At 57.1% G+C, this 23,398-nt stretch overlaps 1 protein-coding gene across 1 annotated transcript; it reads right to left on the reverse strand.

Moving 5' to 3' along the window:
- Positions 1–1,977: 1,977 nt before the first annotated feature.
- On the reverse strand, positions 1,978–22,381 carry SYNGR3 (synaptogyrin 3). The gene is made up of 4 exons (XM_083799933.1): positions 22,194–22,381; positions 11,872–12,112; positions 6,922–7,064; positions 1,978–4,780 (listed from the first exon to the last, which is right to left on the reverse strand). The coding sequence occupies exons 1-4, from the start codon at positions 22,290–22,292 to the stop codon at positions 4,571–4,573; spliced, it is 693 nt and encodes a 230-aa protein (XP_083656059.1). The 5' UTR covers positions 22,293–22,381; the 3' UTR covers positions 1,978–4,570.
- Positions 22,382–23,398: the final 1,017 nt, after the last annotated feature.

A 23,398-nucleotide genomic window follows, 5' to 3' on the forward strand; every position in this document is an offset into this window, starting at 1 on the left:
CGGAGGGGACAGTGCTGGCTGGGGAGAGAGATGGGTGTTGATATAACCCCCAGTAAAGAATATCTGGGGGATGGAAAAAGCAGGGAAGAAACGCAATAGCTGTTACTTACTGTTGTTTTATGAACTAATTTCCAGTGCTGTTGTGTAGCTACCTGCAATTTGCCTGACAGGAAACTCATCTTACAAAGTGCCTTGCCAAAACAGCAAGTAAAATCCAACTGCTCGCAGACGTGACTTAAACTGCATGAGATTTAGAAGCATGTGGTTGGGGGGAGATGTTTTTTCTAAGCATCAGTTAAGCAAAGCTTCCACCTTCCTAGGAATAGCTTAAAATGTTGGAAACAATTTCCAGTTAACATCTTTCTTTCAAATACTCTTTTAATGTGCTTAAATTATAAGTTCATAAAAACAAAAAACACCTCAAGATGCGTTTAACTTCAGCAATGAGAAATATCTGTGTTGTCACAACAGAACCTCCTGGAGCAGGATGACCTTGTAGAATAAATCTCCAGGAAAGGTACAGGATTGTTCAGATTCTCTTCTTTACACCCAAATTCAATGCTAACACTATGTAGAAGCTTTTGGCACGCTAGCCTGAGAGCAGCACAGTCCTGCCCTCTGCAAGCTCGAGTTAGCTGCTGGGCTTCTGGAGATCTCTAGAACAGAGAATATATTAAACAGCTTGCAGGAACAGCATGAGGGTAGCAGCTGGCATGGCACGAATTCACAGCAAAATTCAGGCATGCTTTTAAGACTCGGTGTGGATAGATACGAGGAAAGCAGCTACTGTCTACCACAGTGAATCCACAGGGAGAAAAAGCGGGCGAAAGAAGTATGAAGACTGATGTTAAGAATACTGAAACCTCAAAGAAGATACTACAGGCGTTACACTGAGGGATCTAGTAATTCTCTAACCATGAGCCCATAAGGTTATATTTAGTTACAGGCCGTACCTGCACACTCTGGTCTGCCTGACAAGTCACTGACACGCTATGTGCTACGACAGTAACGGTACCACTAACACAGCGAACGGCTGGCGGGAACACTGCGGGGTCTCAAAGAGCTTGGAAACAGGGTTTGGTACAACTGGTAGGCATGTATCAGCACTGGCCAGGGAAGGGCCGGTGCCTCACGCTTCCTTTAATTAAGCGTGCTTTAATTCAGCAGGGCCACGTGGGCTACCATGCTGTCACTGGGGGGCGGGGAGTTACACAAGAGTTCATCAACAGTCTTGCCAACAAAGCAGAAAATGGTTTTTCTTTCAAGGTGGGTAAATGCTGTTTCCAAGGCATGTGTGCCTTAGGTGTTGCAGTGCCACGGTAATTACATTTTTTTCCCATCCTGTCTGGCTGACGCAGCCTGAGGGGCGACTGTTCGTGAGTGAACTCGTCACTGTTGCCTGGAACAAATACATCAATTGTGGGACGCCCGCCCGGCTTTCTGCCCGCCCTTCTGCCATGGAAGCAGGGCAGCGCCCACCCTGCGGCTGCAGGAGAGGCGCTGGCTCCTTCCCAGTGGCACCAGGCGGGAGCCAAGTGAAGGTTTCTCGGGGTGGCGCTGGTGCGGCTGGACCAAGGATGTAATTCCCAGCTCCAGTTCACCCGAGGAGCAATCTGCTCTGCCTCATCCCTGCCGGGAACCTTCCCAGGTGCCCAAACCTCGTCCTCCTCTCCGCCGAGCAAAGCACATCCAGGGCCTTGCCCACTCACAGCGCCAAGCGCCATTTACTAATGAATTTCGGGGAGCAACGACTGTAAAAAGAAGCTGACCTTGAGAGGAACAACCGTGCCTGGCCCAGGGATGGAGTCGCAGTTGTGCTGCTGTGGTACCCATGGCACAGCTGCTGCTCTTAGGTCAGTGGCAGCGTGGGTGTGCGCGGGTGTGCGCGGGTGTGCGCAGCCCTCCTGTGTCCCGCTGCCACCGGGTGGAAGGAGGGGGGGGGGATGGAAAGGAAAGAAATGCAATGTAGGCCTGGGGTGCGTACATTCAGATGTTGTAATATTCAGCACGTTTACACCACTGATCAGGACACTTCTCGCAGTCAGACAGAACTTTAGTTCTTTACGGTTACAAGGAAACTCTGGAACAGTTATATAGTTAGAAAAAATACAATGTACCGAACAAACATTATCTCACATACAATCAATTTAAACATTTAAATTGATTATAATTTTGCTAAAATATTAACACAAGTACTGTTTGTGCTGCTAAAATTTCAGTGTTCCCTCTAAGGAAAATATTGCTACAGTTCTACTGTACCCTGTATTAAAATCTTTTGCCTTTTTTTTTTTTTTCAGCAAGACTGGCTCTAGAAAAATCGCAGGGGTCGTATAATGAATTTAGGCTTATACTGTACTGGTGTTTGGATGTCCCTGGTCTACTTAATGCACGGATTTCTCCCTGCCTGACTGGCACAGGCCAAGTGCAGATGCCCCTAGGTCACCCTTCCTGCACCAGCTGGGCAGGAGACGCTCAGGTCAGGCAGCGTGCCATCCTCCTGCTCTCTGCCCTGGCTCCCTCGCTGCTGAGGGCAGCTCCGCAGGCAGCAGGCGAAGCTCTTTACAACACCTTAGAGTTAAAAAGTGGGTGCAAAGGTGCGGGCAGGGAGATGCGCAGCCTCTGGTGCTGTCATCGTAGAGAAAAGCCACGGTGGAAACCGCTGGGGGCTGCCAGGTCCCCGTGTCACTACGCACAGGGGGTGGCTCTGTAGGAGAAGTGTCTGAGCTGGGAGGTGCTGGGTGAGAACAGCCCCGCACGGCTGCGCAGCGCTGGGTGCTGCCCAGCGAGCGTGAAGGTCCGGATCCAGTAATGCCAGCATTCACTTCAAATGCACGTGTTAATCTGACCTAACTAGCAGGGGAGTCAAGTTACGCGTTTTGTCACTGATGACTGCCTGTGATGAGGTTTGCTGCTTATTAATTAATGCATTTATTTGCAATTTTGCAGCAGAAATGAGCTGTGTTAATGATGATGACAAAAAACTGCTGGATTTTTTTTTTTTTTTTTTTTTGCTACAAGAACAGCTGTGGCAGTCCCTTAACTATTGCTTGTCAGGAGGTCAGAAGGCAACACACGACTTCTGCCAGCATAAAGCAGCAAGGCAAAACCTCCCTCCCCAGCAGCCAGGCACCGGGAGCCAGGGGAGCCGGGGCTGCCGAGGACAGAGCCTCCACCGAGGCGGTCGGGAATCCACCCCTCCGCAACGCCGCTTCAGTCTTAGCAGCAAACAGCTCAGCTCACTGCCCCCTGCACCCAGGTGCCTGAAAGCCATCAGGTTGCCGACGAGGATCTACTGGGTTTTTCCTATTTCCTTGGTTTAGCCAAGGCTGTAATTCTGCAGCTGGAAACCAAAACTCAGCCTCTGTCGTGGGCATTTTATCATGAGCCGCATTCTGCCGCTATGTGCAAACATGGGCTGCGTGCGCCCCCGGGATGGACTTCAGAGCCTACGGGGGCTTTTCAGTGCTCCCTTTGAATTGCGCATTGCTGGAGCCCGCAGTGCCAAACACACATTCACACCTGAGGTTTTTGCTGCAGATTACGACAGATGGTGGTTGCTCCCTGTATAAAAATACACGTTATATGCTGCTTCCTAATTGACTTAGACTTCGAGTCACTGAGACACCCACACCTTTTGTGATGGCAACTCTGAGTTTGAGAGTGAGTAAGTGTTCAGTATTGCCAATCAGTAACTACTTGTAAATTTGCAAACTTTAACAACCCCCGATGAAGAAGTGGAACTGTAACACGCCATATTTTCCACTGGTAAAAGCCTATTTCTAATTAGCAGACAACTATTGCTGAACTGTTTTCCAAAGCAAGTTTCAAACAGCAACTTTTCGTGCCCTCAACCAGACCCGTGTTGAAGCACAGAAGCCGTTTGGATAACCAACATAAACCCCAAACCTCTGTGCCTCCACCCCCCGTGCTGCTTGCATCCTAAACTACGTTTGAAACACCTGTTTAGTTGTCATGGTTGGTTTTTGTACAGTAAATATATACAAAGAAAAGTTAACACAGACACCGCTTATGTCTTTGTAAATTTGGCACTTTCCTTGGACTCTGCTTTTACGCTGTACACAAAAACTCTGCAGCAGCTCCCAGCAGCGGGACCAGCCCGGGGCCGGCCGCCCCAGCGCTCGCTGCAACGAGACCAGTTCTGTGTTAGCTCTGGAAGAACGAGATAAATATCAACTCATCAGCTACTGTGTTTTCTAACAGGAGAAGGTATTGTTGGCGTTCCTAGGCACTCACTGGAACCCGGCGCCCATAGCCTGCTGTTAAAACGAGCCTCAGAGAAGGTACTTATTTGTCTTTTGCCACCTGTGGTAGCGACCTTCCTGCCTTCTGACTTAGAGGGAACACTGCTTTTATAAAACCCTTGGACAGGTAAGACAAGAACCAATACCACTGTACAGAATTCACTGCACAACTAGCTAATAGTAAGGAACCCAGCACTGACTTGCCACATTAAGGAAATGGTACTGAATACATTTGCAATCAACCGGTTAACTGTACTGCACCGTAGGACGTGCTCTATTTGTACACGGCCGCGTGGCACCCTCGTCCCTCAGTATGCTGGCACTTGGTAACCTTTCGGGTTGGCGTCTGAGGTCTCGGTGAACGGGGGGCTCTGGTAGGTCTCTGTGCTCTCGATGCCGCTGCCGGTGGGGTACCCGGGGTACGAGGCGTTGGGGTCAGCCGTGAACTGGTCGGTGGCAAAGAGCGACATGTCAGTCCCCAGGCGGTATCTCTGCAGCGCCTTCACCGCCAGCGCGACCTGCCGAGGGATGGAGAGGGTTGGGGTGAGCGCAGCGCCGCGGCCAGGGCACCTCCTTCCCCGGCACACAGCCCTCCGGCCCCCCGCTGTTTGGTCCCGGGCCAAGGAAATAGGTCAGTCCTGCAGAGACTCCCTCGCCCTCTCCCAGGTTGCAAGTATTCAGGTCGCAAATCGTGGGAAATGCAAGCGGCAGAGCTGCGAGAGCACCGCGTTGCTTTTATTTAAGGAGGTTTCATTAACAAGTCAATTAGTTTATAAATGACAGACTCAGGGAAAAAAAAAAACAAATGCCTGCATGAACCAGGAACGGTTCCCAACCACCGCGAATGCTGCCGGTGGCCGTGCACCACACATGGATCGGGCAGAGCACCCAAATTTGTAACCCCTATCAGGGCCAGGAGCCCCGGGGAGCGGAGCAGGAGCTCACCGGGCACATGGAGGGGCTGCTGCAGGTGGGGACTGGTGTCCCCCCCAGCCCTCCCCACTACTGGTGGGTGGCAGCAGCCCGGGAGCAGCCCTCGCTGCCAGCCCCGAGCCTGTTGGGGCAGCGGATGGATGCTGTGGGACGGGGGCAGCGGATGGATGCTGTGGGATGGGGGCAGCGGATGGATGCTGTGGGATGGGGGCAGTGGATGGATGCTGTGGGATGGGGGCAGCAGATGGATGCTGTGGGATGGGGGCAGCGGATGGATGCTGTGGGATGGGGGCAGCGGATGGATGCTGTGGGACGGGGGCAGCGGATGGATGCTGTGGGATGGGGGCAGCAGATGGATGCAGTGCAATGGGGGCAGCGGATGGATGCTGTGGGACGGGGGCAGCGGATGGATGCTGTGGGACGGGCAGGGTGGCTCGCCCGGCTCCCCTGGCAGCGGCTGCGCTGAGCAGGCAGTGCGGCAACACAGCGATTGGATCTGCCCGTGGAGAAGAGCTGCAGGGGAGCTGGGATTAAAGGAGATATATTTGGGTAATAACAGAGCGGGGAGCCGTAAAACTGGCGAGTAACTGGAAGCAGGCTGCTGCTGCTGGAAAGGCTCAGGCAGGCTCTTGCTCCAGTTCTTTTAAGGCACTATGGAATTAGCGCGCATCTCGCGTGCTCTCTGCCTGCAAACAGCCTGAGCGGGGGTGGAAATGACCCAGGGGCCTCCCCTGCTCCTCCACACGTGGCCCTCTGGCAAGCACGGGTTATTTTCCCTGGCCCCAGCCCCAGCTCCACAGGCAGGTGCTGAGCCCAAGAGGCGCAGGCACTGCAGGCACATGCAGGGGCTGGCAGCTGCAGGTAAGGGACCCCGCGGGGTTGCTGCGGTGCTTTACACCCTCTGGCAGACATCCCTCTACCTCCCGTGGTTGTTGGTACAGCCACAGGACGCACAGAGCCTGAAAGGGAGTGCACGGGGGGTCCCAGCAGTCCCCACCCCAGCACTCGCTCCTCCCGGGGAGGGCAGAGGAGCACCCAGCCTGGCTTCCCCCGGGGCTGAGCTGCTGAGCCTGCGAGCTGCCCAAATCCCCCGCAATCCCGTGGGACAGGCTCATTGTGGCAAACCTCTCCTGGGGACTCATTTGCTTCAAAGCACGGTCAGAACAAGGCCCTGGGGGGGGGTCTACCAAGGCGCTGAAATGAGGGCAGCTCGTGGCCAGCAACGTGTTTTCGATGGAAATGCAACTTTCCAGCGGCAGGAGAAGGGGAAGTTTGGAATTCCCCGGGGAGAGGGGAACAGAGCTGGTGCTTCCCGGGTAGGGAACCACAAGTTTCACCTTTCTGCAGAGGGGCAGGGGGAGGGACTGCAGGTTACTTCCACACTGGCCCACCAGGATTCACTTCTCCAAACCGTGCCCCAAATTCCTCCTTCCAGCTCAGCGCTGAGCCCATAGAAGGTTTCATTTCTCCTCTTCCCAGCTGAGCTCCGAGTCGGGTCATTTCTTCTGTAAACATTAAGTTTGTGCCGTGGTGAATATTCACCGGCACAACGCCCAGCTGCGGTGACTGCTGTCTGCCCAGCACGGGGCTCAGACCCTGGCGGTGACAGCGGGAGGCAGTGCTCACGAGATGATGCCCTGGGTGCTGCACTGCCACGCTGCACCTCTGGATAAAGAGCAGCAGGTCCCAGGATAGGATTCGTGACAAGTCCAGAAGCTGAACTCACCCAGACAACGATGGAGAAGAAGGAAAAGGCGATTGCTGCCCGGGCAGCATCTGCTCCTTGCAAAGCCCCTTTGCTCATTTTCGTCCGTTGCCACTGGTTTGCTAGGAAGCAGAAGGCTACAAACCACAGGAAGGACAAGAAACCTAAAAGAGAACAGAGCTGGTCAGTGCTGTTACTGCCCACAGGAAGGGCAAGGACCTCTGCTGCCAGACCCCAGTGATCTGTCTGCTGACGACCAAACACTGCCATCCAGATTTTCAAGTAGTGACAGCGATCTTGGGTGCCTTGGCCTGTGGAGTGGCCCAAAGAGATCTGTTTTAGAAGAGGCTGATTTACAACCACCAGAGAAAACAACAGGGCTGGAGGGGCGGCCTTGCAGCCCTGGCGTGGCAGGAGCCGCCGAGCCGTGGAGGCGCAGGGGTGTCAGGCAGGAGGCAGCTCTGCTCTTCGCTGCTGCCCTCCGCTGACTGTGCTCCTGCTTCCAGCCCTGCCGGGCTCGGGGGGATTGAGCAAAAATGCTCCGTTGATTATTTCTTACTGGAACCAAGGCTGGCTGAGCAAGATAGGGCTGCAGCTCCCCTAATTCAATCACCAGCCAACAGCAGTGCCTGATGCCAAGGAGCTCACAACAGTCACAAAGGAAGTCATAAGCACACTGTACCAAGCAGCAATGCTTTCCAGCGCTGGAAGGAGGAGCTGCAAAACCTGGAGCCTTTCGTGACGCTGTTTTAAGGGCCTCCAGCTTTCCTGAGCGCCCCCAGCACAAAGCTCATCCCATGCGCCGATTCTGGGTGGCAGCACAGGCAGGGGTCTGGGCCCCGGCAGGCAGGATGCTGAGCTACCACGCGTCTTCCCAAGGATTATCGACACATCAGTATGAGCAGCCGCACCGCCGGTCCCGTGGGGCAGCCGGCTGCAAAGCACAGTCTGGCTGCAGGGGGAGGAAAGGAGCTTCCTTTATTCCCCTTCATCTTGCCAGTTGTTTTTAAGAATGATAAAAAATGCATGCACATATCCAAATACGTTGCAAGATTTACAGGGCTTAGCGTATACATTGCCTTGTAGTCAGAATTTGCTCCTAACTGCGGTTTAGGAGAACACAGCCCTTGTTTCCTTCTCTTACACCATTGGACCTGGGGCTTCCTGACCAGCTCTGGCCAGCCCGGCCCTGCTTGAGCTGCTGACCTGCCCTCACAGCAGCAAAACCCTCCAGCCAGGATCACACATGCCTCCCTTTTCCAAGTCACAGACTAACAAAACAGCCTCTTTTTGCAGAACGTGGCTAACGTCTGCTGCCCCAGATCTCTGTGGACACATTTTCAGATTCAGGATGATCCCCCCTTGTCCTCAGCGACAAATGGGACCTCTGGGGCTTGTTCTCCAAAGGCCATCCTCAGCACCGTGCATGCTTTCGAGTTCTCCAGGTCTGTTATAATCGGGCTTTACCAGCAGCTGGCACCCATTAAGGAATCAGATCCTCCCCAAAACGTGGACACGGGAAGATTCATGCCTGAGATACGGCCTGGGACACGGGCAGGGTGGCCAGTATGTGGTGAGCAGGGTGGCCCCAGCAGGTCCCAGTGCAGCAGACAGCGTCCCGCAGGGGGCTGCCACAGCTCCCCAGCCTCGGGGTGTTAGGGGAGCAAAGGCCAGGCGGGCCTGGCCTGGGCCAGAAGGACCCGGCGGGCACGGTATGGCCCTCGAAGGCCCCTCGGAGGGCTGACACAGCCTGCGTGAGCCCAGCCTTCCCAGGGGCTCCGGGAAGGGCTGGTTTCAGTTCTGTACCAGCACCATTTCCACTTGTGATCACGTTCACCCTCTGCTAGCACTCCTGTGAGATGAGCCTTTGCTCCCAACACCCTGCATCACGCGCCGGGCCCACAGCAGCTCCCGAGAGGCATCGGGCTGCCCTTGTGCTGCTGCTCTGCTCCTGGTGGTGCTGGCCGGGGCTGTCACTGTCCCACGACTTCCACGGTCACATCCCGCAGGGGGGCCAGGCGGCTCCCACAGCTCGGTGGCACCTAGACCCAGCCCAGGTGGACCCAGACCTAGACCCAGACCGGGTGGAAGTGGGTGCTTGGAAATTTACAACCCTGAGAAGGAAGGGGGCTGAGCTGGCAGGGGGTTGTTGTGCACTGGTCCTGACTCCCGGGGGGGACCCGTGCACCGGAGGAGCTCTGCACCCTCCCGAGTGCTGGGGGGAAGGAGAATACCAGGAAGAAGTGCAGGAGCCGGCAGATAATTATAGTTTTAGGCTCTGCAGACAACAGAGTGCAAACACCAGGAAAGATACGTTACAGCCGTAATTACAGCCTGGTTCCAAGCAAGCGCACGTCTACAGGAGCAGCTGGAAGAGCAGCTGGAAGAGCAAGTCCCAAACACCACTCGCACAGCGCCGTGGCCGTGGCAGTCCTGCCCGTGCCCAGTGCTCCCTCCCAGCGGGCTGCAGCAGCCGCAGCTCCCCCCGCCCCGTCAGGGAACCCCACTGCAGGGACAGCCCCGTAACTCGGGCACCTTGTAACGTTAACGCTCCTTGCACAGCCAGGGAGGAGCAGCACAGCTGTCGGGGTGATCCCTCCGATCTAGCCCTGATCCCACACGCAAGCCCTCTTTCCCCCCAGCGAAATCAAGCTGTGGGGTCGCGCTGTGAGTAACTCCCCCGCGGCCTGCACGGGCAGCAGCTGCCATGTAACAGCCGGCAGCAGGCACCGGGGCGATCCGGGCGAAGGGACGAGGACTTTCTTTTCTCATCCCGCCCCCTCGCTGCCTGATCTGCAATGTTCCTTCTCACCCCAGCACGCTCCTCACCCTCTTATTTCCCAAATGTATTCTCAGCTTTTATATTAAAGCGTGCAGTAATGCAGAGGTCACGTGCGGGGAGGATGAAACAGTGGCAAGGAGGTACGAGGAAATCAAGAGGCAGGGAGGAAGAAAAGGAAGCGGACAGCCTAAGAGAGTCTCACAAGGTCTCTAGAGATTAACACAGAGATAGTTAATGCAAACTACGCTCAGACTTTGCACTCTGAGCTGCACAGATTGGCTCTGAGGACGCCGAACCCAGCAGCTGGGTGCCCTGGGTGCTGGGAGCAGCGCAGGTGGGCACAACGGCTGCAACCCCTGCGGCCGTGCGGGCAGCACGTGCCAGCAGAGCTCCGCACTCCATCTCGGCCGCAAGATCTGCTTCTGGAAGCAACCACCTGCCTGGCATCTCTGGGCGAGTGGGTGTTCAGGCTACAGCAGTAAGGAAGGTTGGGGACAGCCATCATTTTAGAAAAGTGAAGGCACGGAAACAGGAATGGGATAAAATGCAGCAGGCATGACCCCACCCTGACATAGCCCCGTGGAAGCGCCCGCAGCAGGAGGGTGTTTTGCACGCCGAGCACCGTGTGCGCTGACAGCTGGCATCGCTGCTGGACTCACGGCCTGATTTGGGAGCTTAGCTGGGGAGGGGAAGGGGCGGACTGGCCGACCCAGCAGGGTGCTGCCGCTCCCTGACCCCTCCCGATGGCACAACCTGCGTGTAAATGGGTCTTGTGCCAGCAAGGAAGTGATTTACTCGTTTTTTACCAAGAAGCCTACAGGGGGAAAGGCCCAAGGGAGGAGGAAGGACACACGCAGCTGACGTGATGCACCCAGAGCATGCACACTGACCCCTGGCCCCAGCAAAAAAAGTCACCGCTGGCAGCACAGCTGCGTTTGGAGGCTGTGGACGGGGTTGACTTACCAGGACAGACCCCTGGTGCAACACTGCAGCCAAGAGCAGAGCAATGCCTGAAGGACAGAAGCTCTGTAGGGCAGAAACCCGTCTTCTGCAGCTTGCTGCTGAGCCCCTGAACACACACACAGTGTGTGGAAGTGCAAAAGAGGGATGAGGCAGAGACCGAACCGGTACCATTTCACACATGCTTTGCAGGGGAGAGCGCAGCTCTTACAAGGTGCAAGGCAGGGGAGGGTCACAGCCTCACACCGAGACACGCACAGCCCGGCAGAAGATGGATGGGGATGTTCCCCTCCCATTCGAATTGAAGGGTTGCAGGCACCGAGCCCCACGGAAGGGGCTGTAAATATCACCTAACAAGGGCTGGCCGCCGGAGCTCTAACACCACGGCAATCAGCTTTCCAGCAAGGAGAGGACATCCTTAACAACAGGCAAGAGCAGGGAGGCAATGACGGATGTTTCCACCTGGGACCAGAGAGCCATCAGCTCTGCTCGCGCTGGATAAATCACCTTCAGACTTCGCTAACACGAGAGCCTGGAAATCGAGAACATCAGCTGCAAACTCAGCCAGAAAACTCCCAGAGCAGCCAAGCGGAGGATGGCCTCTCCTGGCACAACACATCCCGCCTGCTCGCGTTCACACGGCTGAGCCCCAGGCCAAGGGGCTCAGGACAGCCCAGAAGATCCGTGGCAGTCCTCGGAGACCCAGCGCCACCTGCAAGCCCCAGTCCTGGAGGCAGCGAGGGCCTGCGATGGTGTCTCAGCTCCTGCTGTAGAAGCACGCTTCTGCTTTGTTCAGAAACACACGCACACAGTGAAAACAGACCCAGATGTAGCTGATGAAACAACAGTTGTTTGAGCCGGAAACAGGAGACGTGGGAGGGGAAAATGCCCCGTCTGGGCTCTGGGATGTGACCACCAAGCTTTGCTTCTCCGGGTGGCCTCACAGATGCCAGCTCAGCAAACGTCTCCGGCTGCAGAAGCAACACGGATGAGTGGGACCCCCCTGACCCCAAGGCACCACACACGGCTTCCTCACTGCTGCCCCTGAGCTCACCGCTTTGGGACAGCCCTTCTGCCACTTCTCCCCTCCCCGATTAAGGCACGCGAGTCGTGCCACGCCACGGGAGGAGAGGAGGGCTCAGGCGCGGAGCTGCAGGGCACAGCGACGACCCCGCACGCCCCACGGAGCCGGCACTGTCCTGCTGAGCACAGCACAGCCAGAGCGGTACCTGAAAAGCCGAGGTCCAGCAGGACGGCCCGCTTGCGGTCCTTCACGCTGCTGATCTGCTGGAACTGGAGGTCCACAACAAAGAAGAAGATGCAGCCGAAGAAGGAAATGATGCCGATGGCGATGCCGTAACTGCAGGCACTCTCGTTCTCATTGAAGATGCAGAGCAGCTCGGGGGACTGGCTGTCCTTGTTCACATAGCACTCGTTCACAATGGAGCCAAACACCACGATGGAGAAGATCTGCGGAACGAAGGGGAAAATGCAACTTCAGCTCTTTACATTTAACTGTTTTCCAACAGCACCATAATTGGATTCGGTCCTGCGTTTGACTCCATGGCAACATGGCATTTGTTAGGCAGATCAGAGAATCACAGACCAGCCTGGGTGGGAAGGGACCTTACGGACCGCCTGGGTCCCCCACCAGACCACGTTCCCACTCGCAGCTTCTCGGTGGCCCTAAGCAAGGCGCCGGTGGACGGCACCTTGGTCTTCCACTGCTGCCGGCCTGTTTGCCTTTCAGCGGCTTGGCTGGCGGTGTGTTTTAAGAGATGCTATTCTCCAGACAGGCTGGGGAGGAAAAAATAAACAGATTGGCCAGGCAGGTCTCTGCACAGGCTTTCTGCTTGTGCTGCTCTGTGCTGTCAGGCTGTGCTCAATAAAGCCCCTTGTGTAACTGCGGAGCGGAGAGAAATGAAGTTACAGAGGATAATTGAGCTGCTGAGCAGGCTGGCCCTGGGAAGGACTGAGCGCCTGCCGGAGGGGCAGGGCAGCACAGGGGCACGGGGAGCAGCTCGGGGATATGGGGAGCAGCTCTGGGGCATGTGGAGCAGCTTGGGGGTATGGGGAGCAGCTCACCTGGCTGCTGCAGGAAGGAGGAAGAGGCTGCAGCAACGCTGCCACGCAAACAACGGGGCAATCTTATGCGTGGCTTAGCAGGGTCTGAAGGATGCAGCGCCTGCACCCATTATCCAGTGACCCAGTCCCAGCCTTGCGAAGGACAGCAGGGAAGAGGGCTTGCTGGTGGCTGCCCCAGTCCTGCCACTCACCGCCGGGACCTGTGGCAGAGCCAAGAGCGGGGCCATGGGCTGATGTTGCCGTCCTGGGCCCCTGGAGCAGATCTGCTCCCAGCCAGGGCTGCAGAGCCACGGCTCACAGGGGTGGGAGAAGGAGCTGCCCCGAGGCGGCCCCGAGCCCAGCACCCAGCGGGCTGTCTCACGTCCCAGCTGCAGGAAGGAGCGGGGCCGCAGCGCAGTGTCAATTAACACCATTCACAGGGCTGCACGCTCAGGTCATTCCCTGATCCCTCCCAAACCAAAGGCAGCAAGCAGAACCCCGGGACCAGCCGCATTACAATTCGCTCTGGAGCCTGCTCTGGCACAGCCTAGGAAGCGCCGCGCCGCTGTTTCGCTTGCTGGGCTCAGAGCAAGGCAGGCAGCGAGACCTGCAGACGCCTTTGCACCACGCTGTGCATCTCTGATCTTGTCACTTGCCGCCAGCACCAGCCCACGGGATCCCTGCGTGCCTCCAAACCCCGCCGGCTCACAGGACACAGCCGGAGGCCACGTCTGCAGGCAGAGAGGCCGCGCGCTCCTCCGGCGAGCCTACCGGCAGCAGGTAGGGTCTTGGGGCACAGCTCCTGGTCTGGCAGCCCCACTGCCTCTTTGCAGTAACGGCACAGTCCCGAGTGCACGAGACCGAGACAGGCAGCAGACAGTGGCAGCAGCTGCACAGCCACCTGATAACCTGCAGCCTGTGGCCCCTGCGAAGTCATTCTGCGTGCCCGACGCCCCACCGAACAGCCACCCCCGCTCCCAGCGGGTAGTGGTAGCAAAGCTGGGGTGGACGGGAGCAGGATGGACTACAAGGAAACCCTTCGGAAAGCTCCCAGCACACCTTAGCGTAACGCTGTGACATACATTTTCTCCCAAGCACCGGCCAGATGTCTCACACCTGACTGCCCTGAAGCATTTCATCCAGACAGCCCTTCCTCCCTCTCCTCTACTTCCTTCCAGGGCTTGGGTGAAGCTGGGACAGAGGCTGTTCTCACTGAAGCTACTTACACATGCAAGAGTCTCATTAGCAAACCTGCCTTAGACCACCTCCACTAACTCTCCCCCAGACTGGAGGGGACAACAAGGCAGCAGATCTACAAGAGAATGCATTACTAAGGTGTGAGGGATTGGTGCAGGGTATTTTCTTTCTCTGTAGGGTGTCATCTGAAATAAACGATGAGCAGAAGCAGCAGAAATAGTCTCCGGAGAACATCCTCTCCGAGGCGCATGAGAGCTCCTGCAAGCAGCCACCCCAGCACCCCAAGCCCGGGAAGTGGCCACCAGCCTCTCAGCCTGATCTCTGCAGGCACAGGACCCTCAGGACAACTGAGGGCAGAGCTCACCTTCGAACCCTGTTAGCTAGGAGCTCAGTTAGTGACAGCAGACTCCTGCTGCACCTAAAAACCAGGCTAGCCCCCTGCTGGGCCACGCTGGGTGCTGGGGATGCTCTGAGAGCTGCCTGCTCGTTCAGCCGGCGGCCCTGCGCTACCCCAACGCACAGCACCCAGCCCCGAGACCCCACGTGGCACCGCTGCAGGGAAACGGCCAGCCAGGCTCCCCCAAATGCTCTGTAGCTGCACGGAAATGAGCCGTCGGTCCCACCACGGGGTGTGAGATGGGGCAGCGCTCACCCCGAACACCCGGCACTGCTGGAGGTGTGCAGGTTTCCAAGAGCGCATCTGCAAAATGCGGGTGCAACTTTTGATCTACTCCGAGGCGTTAATATGGGATATAAAGATAAACCCAGACGTCCTTCTGAGCATTCCCCCATCTTCAAATATAACCAGCGTCCAGGGTCCTTTCCCTTATCCAGCCGTGAGCTCTGTGCTAACCTGCGTCACCGCCTGCATTTGCCCCTGTTCCTCGCTAGCGCTGCACTTAACGGAGCTCGGCCGTCTCACCGCGACGGGCACATCATCATGCAAAGAACAAGAGGGCCGCATTGTAAGAAAGAAACAACAACAAACAGTAATAATAATTTTCCCAGCGCTTTGGCAGCAGCTGTAATATCAGCAGTTGTAAAAATCTGTTCATAAATAATGCAAAATTGTTATTTACCATCAGAAATAGCAGCAGCATTTATAAAACAGGCCCTGGAAGAAATAATGTGATTCTGGAAAACATGAATAATTGAGAACCTCTGATTCCACTGGATTATTTCTCTGGCAGGCCAGTGAACTTGTACTCAGCTTCTCAGATAAGTGTTTTACTTCGTCCTCCCAGGATTAACAGTCCTCCCCGGACTACTTCTTCTTGCTTTCCGACGCCTCCCGGGGGCTCGCCGCCTGGGTGGGTGAGGCAGAGGGGCCGTGCCTGCCCGCGGTGCTGGTGCTGCCTGCACAGCCCCGGTGTGCTGGGCGAGGAGAAGGCAAATCCCACGCTGCAGCACAGTAAGAGTACAATTACGGCCGGGACGCAGGTTTGTACCTGGCTCTGTCAAAGGACGATGCGCAGAGAGCACCGAGGAGCAGCAAAAAGCCAGAAGGTGCCTGGGGTGCACGCGGCACTCCTGGGACTGCTGCAAGCGTGATGGTTACCAGAGACGGCAAGAGCAGACGCTTTGCTTAGCTCAGTGCAGAGAAACACATCCTCCTTGCAGCTGGGTGATGCTCAGCCCAGCATCAGGGAAGGGGCTGAAGGGGCTGAAGCTCCAGCAGCCCCGGCCGGCCGAGGGGCTTGCAGGGACAGGGTGGCGAGAGCCGCTCGCGAGGCAGGCAAGCCCACGGCGCCCACGGGACACGCAGCCCTTCTCGGGAGGCCAAAATAGTAACGGATTTCAAGTGCACGCATTTGATAGATGCGCTCAAAACATCAGCGCTGGCTGAAATAGTCCTGTCAAAACATGCTCTTCAGGGAAAACAAGTCTTCCCGTGTTTTTCTCTCCCCTTCCCCCCGTGACTGAAATTTTATAGCTTTTCTTGGAAAAACAACTGGTGCTGGTAAAACATCTTAACGAGAATAGATTTGGTATTGTTTTTCTATGTGTAGGTTAAAAAAGGAGTTTTGAGGAAATATGGGTAGGTGGGAGAAAATGAAACCCCTACGAATTTTCTGAAGATCACAAAAAACAAGTGTCGTTTCCCAACTATCTCTGCAAACCTCATTTGCTCAAGCCCATAACCAGTTCATCAGAGACCTGGGAGAGAAAAGGCACGGTCAGCCTTTCCACAGCGAGTGTGATTTTGGAGGTCTGAGCAGAGAGGCAGGACCCCAGCTCTCCAGAGGCACCCTGCACCTCCCACATCTCAGCTGGACCCCAGCCCCTGCGCCCAGGGGGTGCCAGCGACCAGGCAGAGCAGCACCCACAGCACGGGGGCATGGGCTGCACAAACCCACGCACCCCAAGCCCGGCCCCCTTTCCACATCTCCCACATTTTACAAAGCTCCCGAGCCTTCACCTGAGCCACTCCACTGTCCAGCTGAACAACAAAGAGCAGCAAATTTGGCTCCCGCTGAGTGAACCGGTGCAAAACCCAGGAGAAGGCTGGATACCTCCAGCCACCCCTGCGTGAAAGTCTCCCCCCCCCAGAGCTTCCAGGTAACCGTACTTTCGGCTGGGGATCCCGTTGGTTTCGATATCCAAAGCGCTGGACCCAGATGCACATCACGTCTGCTTTCCTGGCTCTCCTGCCCACCTCCCTTTTTCCCCACTCACCCCACCAGCGCCCGCTTCGTCCTCGCTGGCAGCTGCTGCCGAGCGCAGGGGCTGGTGACCGATGCTCGGTGCCAGTGGTGGACGCCCCCGCGGGGGCTCTGGGGCAGGGAGGTGACCGTGCACAGCTAGCTGGCAGCGGGCAGCACGGACACTCGGACAGCCCGGCAGCAGCAGACCAAATGACGCCTCACTCTTTCCCCAAAAGAAGGAAAGGAGGAGCCGGAGAGGGCAGGAGGAAGCTTGCTCGGCTGTGCCAAGCTCTGGCCAGCCCCACAGCCGCTGCCAGGGAGCTGGGGCTGCAGCAGCAGCCCCACAGCAGGCACCAGTGGCACCATTTCAGGTGTGCATGAAGCTGGGACCCACGGCTGCCTTGCTTGCGCCAGAATTTTGCCATCTGGAAGCGAGCGGCTGGCCAGGCTGCCCTGGCTCGGTTCTGTCATTGTGCTTTGCGGATCCGCATCCCCTCCCGGGGCTTGAGGCTGCTGGACCGCAGGACCTGCACACCCTTCTTCCAGGTTGCTTTCAGCCTTCTGTCACCCAGGCACCTAAAATGTGCTTAAGGAGACCTGACAATCTGAGCACAGTCATCGCAAGGAAAACTGAAAGCCTGAAAACCACGAGAGCACAAGCTGAAAAAGCTTCAGTGTGCGAGCTGTCAGCCATTTTAAGGTGAGGTGTTTCCACTGCTGAGGCACTGCGCTTCGATTTGGGACCTATAAAAAACATTGCCAGAAGGTGTGGGGTTGTAGGAGACTGTAACACCTTGCCTTGATTACACACGCAAGCAACTGCTAATGTCAACATCCAGGAAATGTAACGCACGAGGAAAAATAATCCATCCCTCGTTTGCTCTGCTGTAGCTCTCTATCGATGGTGCTAGGCACAACCCAAACAGACAGAGAGCCAGCACCAGCCCGTGTCCCCCCTGGTTTATCTTTACAGTTGTCAGTCCCAGGGAAGTTTCCAGCACAGATCTGTGTAATTTATTGCAGAGTGTGAAGACCAGGAGCTGCTGTTAGCACTGCCAGAGCTCCCCCAAGGACCGGGGGTATGACCACAAAGGAAAGGCCTGACGCAGTTTCTGGCACAGGACCGGATAGTGTGACGCTGACCCTAATAGGTTTATGGACGTGTCTGACGGGCTAATCAGCCTGTGAAGGATGCGTATCGATGACCACATGACCGATTTTTACTGAATTACTTTCTGTAATGTGGCAAAAGACGCTGGCTGAAACACAGTGTCCATTCAAAGTACCTAACCTAGTGATGCCATCTGAGCAGACATCAAACCAACAGCATTTTGAACCAGTGGTAACAGGAAAACGGCAATTTAGTAGCATTTTAAGCTCAGTTGTGGCGAAACTTCTGTATAATTCCATTAACAAAAATGTTAATTTTAAGTTCTGCCTTTAATCTACAGCCCACGGAAAGAGAGAATTAAGGCAGAAATCTGGTGACCTTGCTGAAAAGCAGCCAAGCCCAGACCAAACCCAGAGCAGCTAAGATCACAAAATGACTCTTGGCATCGCCGCGGGCTCCCTAAGAGCCAGCCCAGCCCTGCATCTCCTCTCGAAGAGCCACGAGGCCTCACGTGTGTGAACCCCTGAAGGCGTGGGAGCTACCCAGAGCGTGCAGCACTGGGAACACTTGGCGTTCCTTGCCGATGTCCACCGCGGTGTACGTGGGCTGCGTGTGGGAGCAGAGCAACCCAAAGGGGGCACCCCACCACCTCCTCCTCGGACACCGAACCACCACCGGACACGTCCCTTGCCAAAGTCACAACTCAGCAAAGCACCTCTGCCTTGCTGAAAGGCAGTGGTTTACCCTGTTACGGGCTAAGACCCAGACCTGTGCAGAGCCAAGCCCAAGAAGACCTTCCTGGATCTGAGCAGAAGGAACCTCTGGTCCTGAGAGCCGGCTGTCTCATACCAAAGGGCACGGGGATTTCCACCCTGCTGCTACGCCCATGCCAGGTGATCACGTTTGGCTGCCGTAGTTCAGTCTCCTAATAAAGGTTTCACCCTTAAAAGCATACGACTAACACAAGGAAAAGCCGACAAACGCTGTGCCCGATGAGATAAAATACTGCACAGGAAAAGCTCTCAATGTACGGGTGATGAACTAGAAATTCATTCAGCTTTAAGAAACGAGAGAAAAAGGCCCCACCGGACAATGCAAGGCAGCTGCCAGCCCAAACCGCTCCGATTCTGCGAATTCCCCTTAAAAGCTGAGTGACCACTAAGAAGTATAGATAGCAATGGTAGTTACAGAGAAGGGAACTCATGATTCTGCAGGCATCCTCAGTGAATATCGCGTTTGTTTTGCCGTGCAAAAAATGTCTAAAAAGGAAACCACAAGAGTGATCACATCTTCATCTGACAAACTGCATCAGACAGAGGGGGAAGAGATGAATGAGGAACTGTTAAATGGTTCTTTCCAGCTCATGCCAGGAGAGTTTTGGGTTTTTTTTCCCTTCAGATATTCAAAATTACTATATATGTCATGGAAAGGTTGCTAGATGAGGCACAATCAGGAATCCCCTTTCACCAAAACTTACATTTGGGAATTCCTAAACTGAAGTCACTGCTCACCCCCGAGTCCCTCCGTTGTTTGCCAGCACGAGGGCTGAGCCTGCGGCCCCAAAGCAACTGCTGGAGTCACGAAATGGAGCTGGGTCCCCATCGGTGAAACCCCACCGATGGCCATCAGCTGGATGGGCACCAGGTGTGAAGGCTGGCCCCAGCCAGGGGCTCTCCTTCGCCCACGTCGCCACCCAAACCAGCACATCCCAAAGGAGCCGAGGCAGCTCCCTCCTCCTCGCTCCAAAGGAACGTCCTACGAGGCGGCTAGGGTCAAGTCACCAAGGTTTGGTCCAACGACACGGGTTAAACACACTTTAAAAACCGCAACAGCAAACAACAGGAAGGGGAATCACATGAAAAAAACCTGCCCCAACACTTACACTCAGTCCGGCCTCAGCCAAGGGGCTTCTGAAGAACCCCAGAGGCTGCAGATGTGAGCACAGGCAGCTCACCTTCCCCGCGGCTGCAAGACCGGCGAGGTTTCTGTTTGTTCTGCAAATAAAGGAGCATCGCGGCGGCTGTGGGGCCGTGCCACCTATCCTGGCCGCAGCGGGGTGTGATAAGCAGCCGGCAGCCCCTGCTGTGTGCCGCCACGCTCCCCAGCCCAGCAAGGAGGAGTTTTGGGGCAGAACAGAAAGGCAGCGAGGTCTCACAGACCGACACGGCTTTGTAGTGTTTCGGCTGCCGCCTGTCCAAGCTCTCCATCTTAAAACGGGCCGTGGGTTTGATCTGGCACAAGCAGCGAAGCAAAAAGAGACTGGGCACACTTAGCTTTACAAAGCAAGAAATAATGAGAGCCACGCAAACAGGAGGGACGGAAACCGGCACTGAGCTCACAGCTCGTGCCGACCAACGTCCCTGCTGGGCTGGGAAGGAGCCATAAACGCTGAGCTGGTTTACGACAGGTTGCAGCCTGCAACAGCCAAGCCAAGGCCAGCCGAGGACTCCAGATCCCCACGCTGGACGAGCGAGGGAGAAGGGTCCCTGACAGCTCTGCCAACAAATGTGAGACCCAGGAAATGTGGTCTGAATGGCTTTTAATGTGAGCTTCCTGAGCCTGATGCACAACCCACTGAAAAGACCACAAAAAATCCCTGTGAGCTCAGTGGGCTTTGGAGATGACTGAATGCCACCAACTGCCCGGGTATAGTCCCAGGAAGGTGACGTTCATCCAAGCCAGCGGGCCCTTCCCTGCCCAGAGGTGATGCACTTCTGTAGTCGTAAGCACTTGCTTTTCTCAGCTTCCTTTTGAACCGAGACCTATGAAACGAATGACTTCCCTACTGAGTAAACCAGCCAGCAAATCCATGTGTGAATATTTCCTAAGCTGGGCTTTTCAGCTCACCTCCCACATTCTGTTCCTGTCTCCCAGCAGGGTCCAATCCCCCCTGTACAAGGGTGGTGAGCTCCCTGGGTGGGTGGTGGCAGCTTTTTTTCAAGAGGAACCAAACTCACCATCTGTTGGTCAACAGTTTAGCTGGCCATGCCCCAAACCAACACCGTAGCCAACGCTTTGCCACACAGAGGATCCCAGTGGATCCCAACCAAGTTTTCCAGACCAAAGTGACACTTTCAGGAAACACCTGCCACCGTGTGCCACCCAAACCCTGTGCCAAGCATCGCGTCTGTCCCATGCCTGGGAACTCCGGATCCACAACCAACCTCCACCTTCCTCCAGCAATGGAGCCCTTATAAAAGCTGGCTCCGATCCAGCAAAACATTTGAGCGTGTGGTTTAACTTTCAGCATGTGATTGCAGCTGGAATTGCTCATGTGCTTCAAGGTAAGCACATGCTTCCATGTCGTGCTGCTCGGGGCCTTGGCCGGAGGCACCCCAGGGAGCCCCAAACATACCCGTTGTGTGGGCTGGAGGATGGCAGCCGGGGGGGCAGCACCTCCCTTCACACCTTTCCTTTGCTCACTGTACATATTTGGCACTGCTGAAGGTGACACAGAGCCAGCGGGCGAGGGCCTCCTTGCAAGAGCATGGATGAGCCTCCAGGGGCTCTGCTCTCCCCCAGCCTCCAAGCACCAGAACCAGGAGCTGGCCGTGGCGAGGGCTGGGCAGAGCCTCCCCACCGGGGGCTTTTGGGAAGGGGCAGGCATTGCAGAGCCCGCTGGCCGTGTACACTTGCAGATTTTAGCAGGTAAAAGCCAGGCATTGCAGGGAGGCGGATCAGGGCTGCCGTTAACCCCCAGCAGCCTGGCAGCACAGCTCCCGCGAGCTCCCATGCGCAGCTTTCCGGGTTGCTTATTCATGGAGCACCAACGGGCAGAGCCTTCGCTGGGCGGCTGCACGGCTTATCCCACCTCCTGCCTCCCTGCTGTGCGGTACAACACATGCATGGGAAACAGCCAAAAATATGACATCCTAGAAGAACAGGGGCAGCTGGGCAAGGCTGGCTGTAGGATTTCTTCTCTCACACACACGCACGCGTGCACAGAGCGAGGAAGGAAGGAAAATGTCCTCTGCTTCCTGATTTACACCGTTCTGTAGGCTTTGCTCAAGCGCCAGCGACAAAACCATTGAGGAGCTGTGGCAGCGCCCACCCGCTGTGCCCTGCCCTGCTCCCGAGGAGCATCCCGCAGCCCCCCGTGGGCGCTGGCCGGCCCCACGCCGCGTGTGGCTGCCCCTCGCGTGAGGGTGCGCGGTGCCTGCTCGCTGGGCAGAACGGGCGCAGCTCAGCACCCGGCGGCTGCGTGCTGCAAGGGGCCACACTCTGCAAGGGGCTGCGTGCTGCGAGGGGCTGCGAGGTGCAAGAAGGGGCTGCGAGGTGCAAGAAGGGGCTGCGGGGTGCAAGAAGGGGCTGCGGGGTGCAAGAAGGGGCTGCGTGCTGCGAGGGGCTGCGTGCTGCGAGGGGCTGCAAGGTGCAAGAAGGGGCTGCAAGGTGCAAGGAGGGGCTGCGGGGTGGAAGGGGCTGCGTGCTGCGACGGGCTGCGAGGTGCAAGAAGGGGCTGCAAGGTGCAAGAAGGTGCCGCCCGGTGCGCGGTGCCGCCCGGTGCGGAGCCGCGGCGCGCTGCCCCCCGCCTTACCCAGGCCGTCACGCGGAGGATGGTCTGCGGCTGCTTGAGGAAATCCAGGGGGTCGATGGCGCCCCCCGCCCGGCCGGCTCCGAAGGAGGCTCCCTCCATCTTCCCCCGCCGCCCGCTCCGCTCCGCTCCGCTCCGCTCCGAGCCGAGCCGAGCCGCGCGCGCCCCGCGCCGGCCGCGCGCCTGCCCGCCCCCCGCGCGCCTCCCGCGTGGGCTCGGCCGCGGCACCGCGCGGGGGCAGCGGGAGGGCCCGGCCCGGCCCACGGGGGGAGCCGGCGGGCGGAGGCACGGGGAGATGCACCCAGCACGGGCTGCGGCCGGGCATCCCCGGGGGAGGTGGTCGGGGGCACTGTGAGATGGCCGCGGGCACCGGGAGGTGGCCACGGGCAGCAGGAGGTGGCCACGGGCACCGTGCGATGGCCACGGGCACTGTGCGATGGCCGCGGACACCAGGAGATGGTCAAGGTGCAGCAGGCAACGGCCACGGGCACCAGGCAGTGGCCACGGACACTGTGCAATGATCAAGGGCACCGAGGGATGGCCACGGGCACCATGCTGCGGCCGTGACGCTGTGTGATGGCCACAGGCACCATGCAATGGTCAGGGACACCATGCAGTGGCCACGGGCACTGTGAGATGGCCACAGGCACCATGCAATGGCCATGGGCACCATGAGGTGGCCACAGGCACGGTGCAATGGCCATGGGCACCATGAGGTGGCCACGGACACCATGAGATGGTCAGGGACACCATGTGGCAACCAGGGACACATCGTGATGGCCATGGGTGCCGTGTGACGGCCAGGAACACGCTGCTGCAGCCGTGACACTGTGCTACAGCTGGGGACGCCGTGCTAGGGCGGTGGTGGCTGTGCTATGGCCATGCACGTGCTGTATCTGAGGGAGGTGTGCTGCTGCTGGAGTCGCCGTGATGCAGCTGTGGTCTCTGTGCTGTGGCTGATGTCACCTCGCTGCACCCAGGGACAGCTTGCTGCAGCCACCGCACGGCCGCCAGCACACCCCACCGCAGCCAGTGCCACCGTGCAGCAGCAAGGGACGCCTGTGCCACAGCCCCAGGCACCAGCACTGCTCCAGCAGGGACGTGCCGTGCCCCCAAGCCGCCATGCCACCCGGCTCCTGCTCAGCCCCTGCTGCAGGGCACCCCTCGCTCCCCTCCCGTTAGCACCCAGCAGCTCCGTGAGGCCCTGC

Source organism: Anser anser (assembly GCF_964211835.1).
Source record: "Anser anser genome assembly, chromosome: 15".
In the NCBI taxonomy this organism is placed as follows: Eukaryota; Metazoa; Chordata; class Aves; order Anseriformes; family Anatidae; genus Anser; species Anser anser.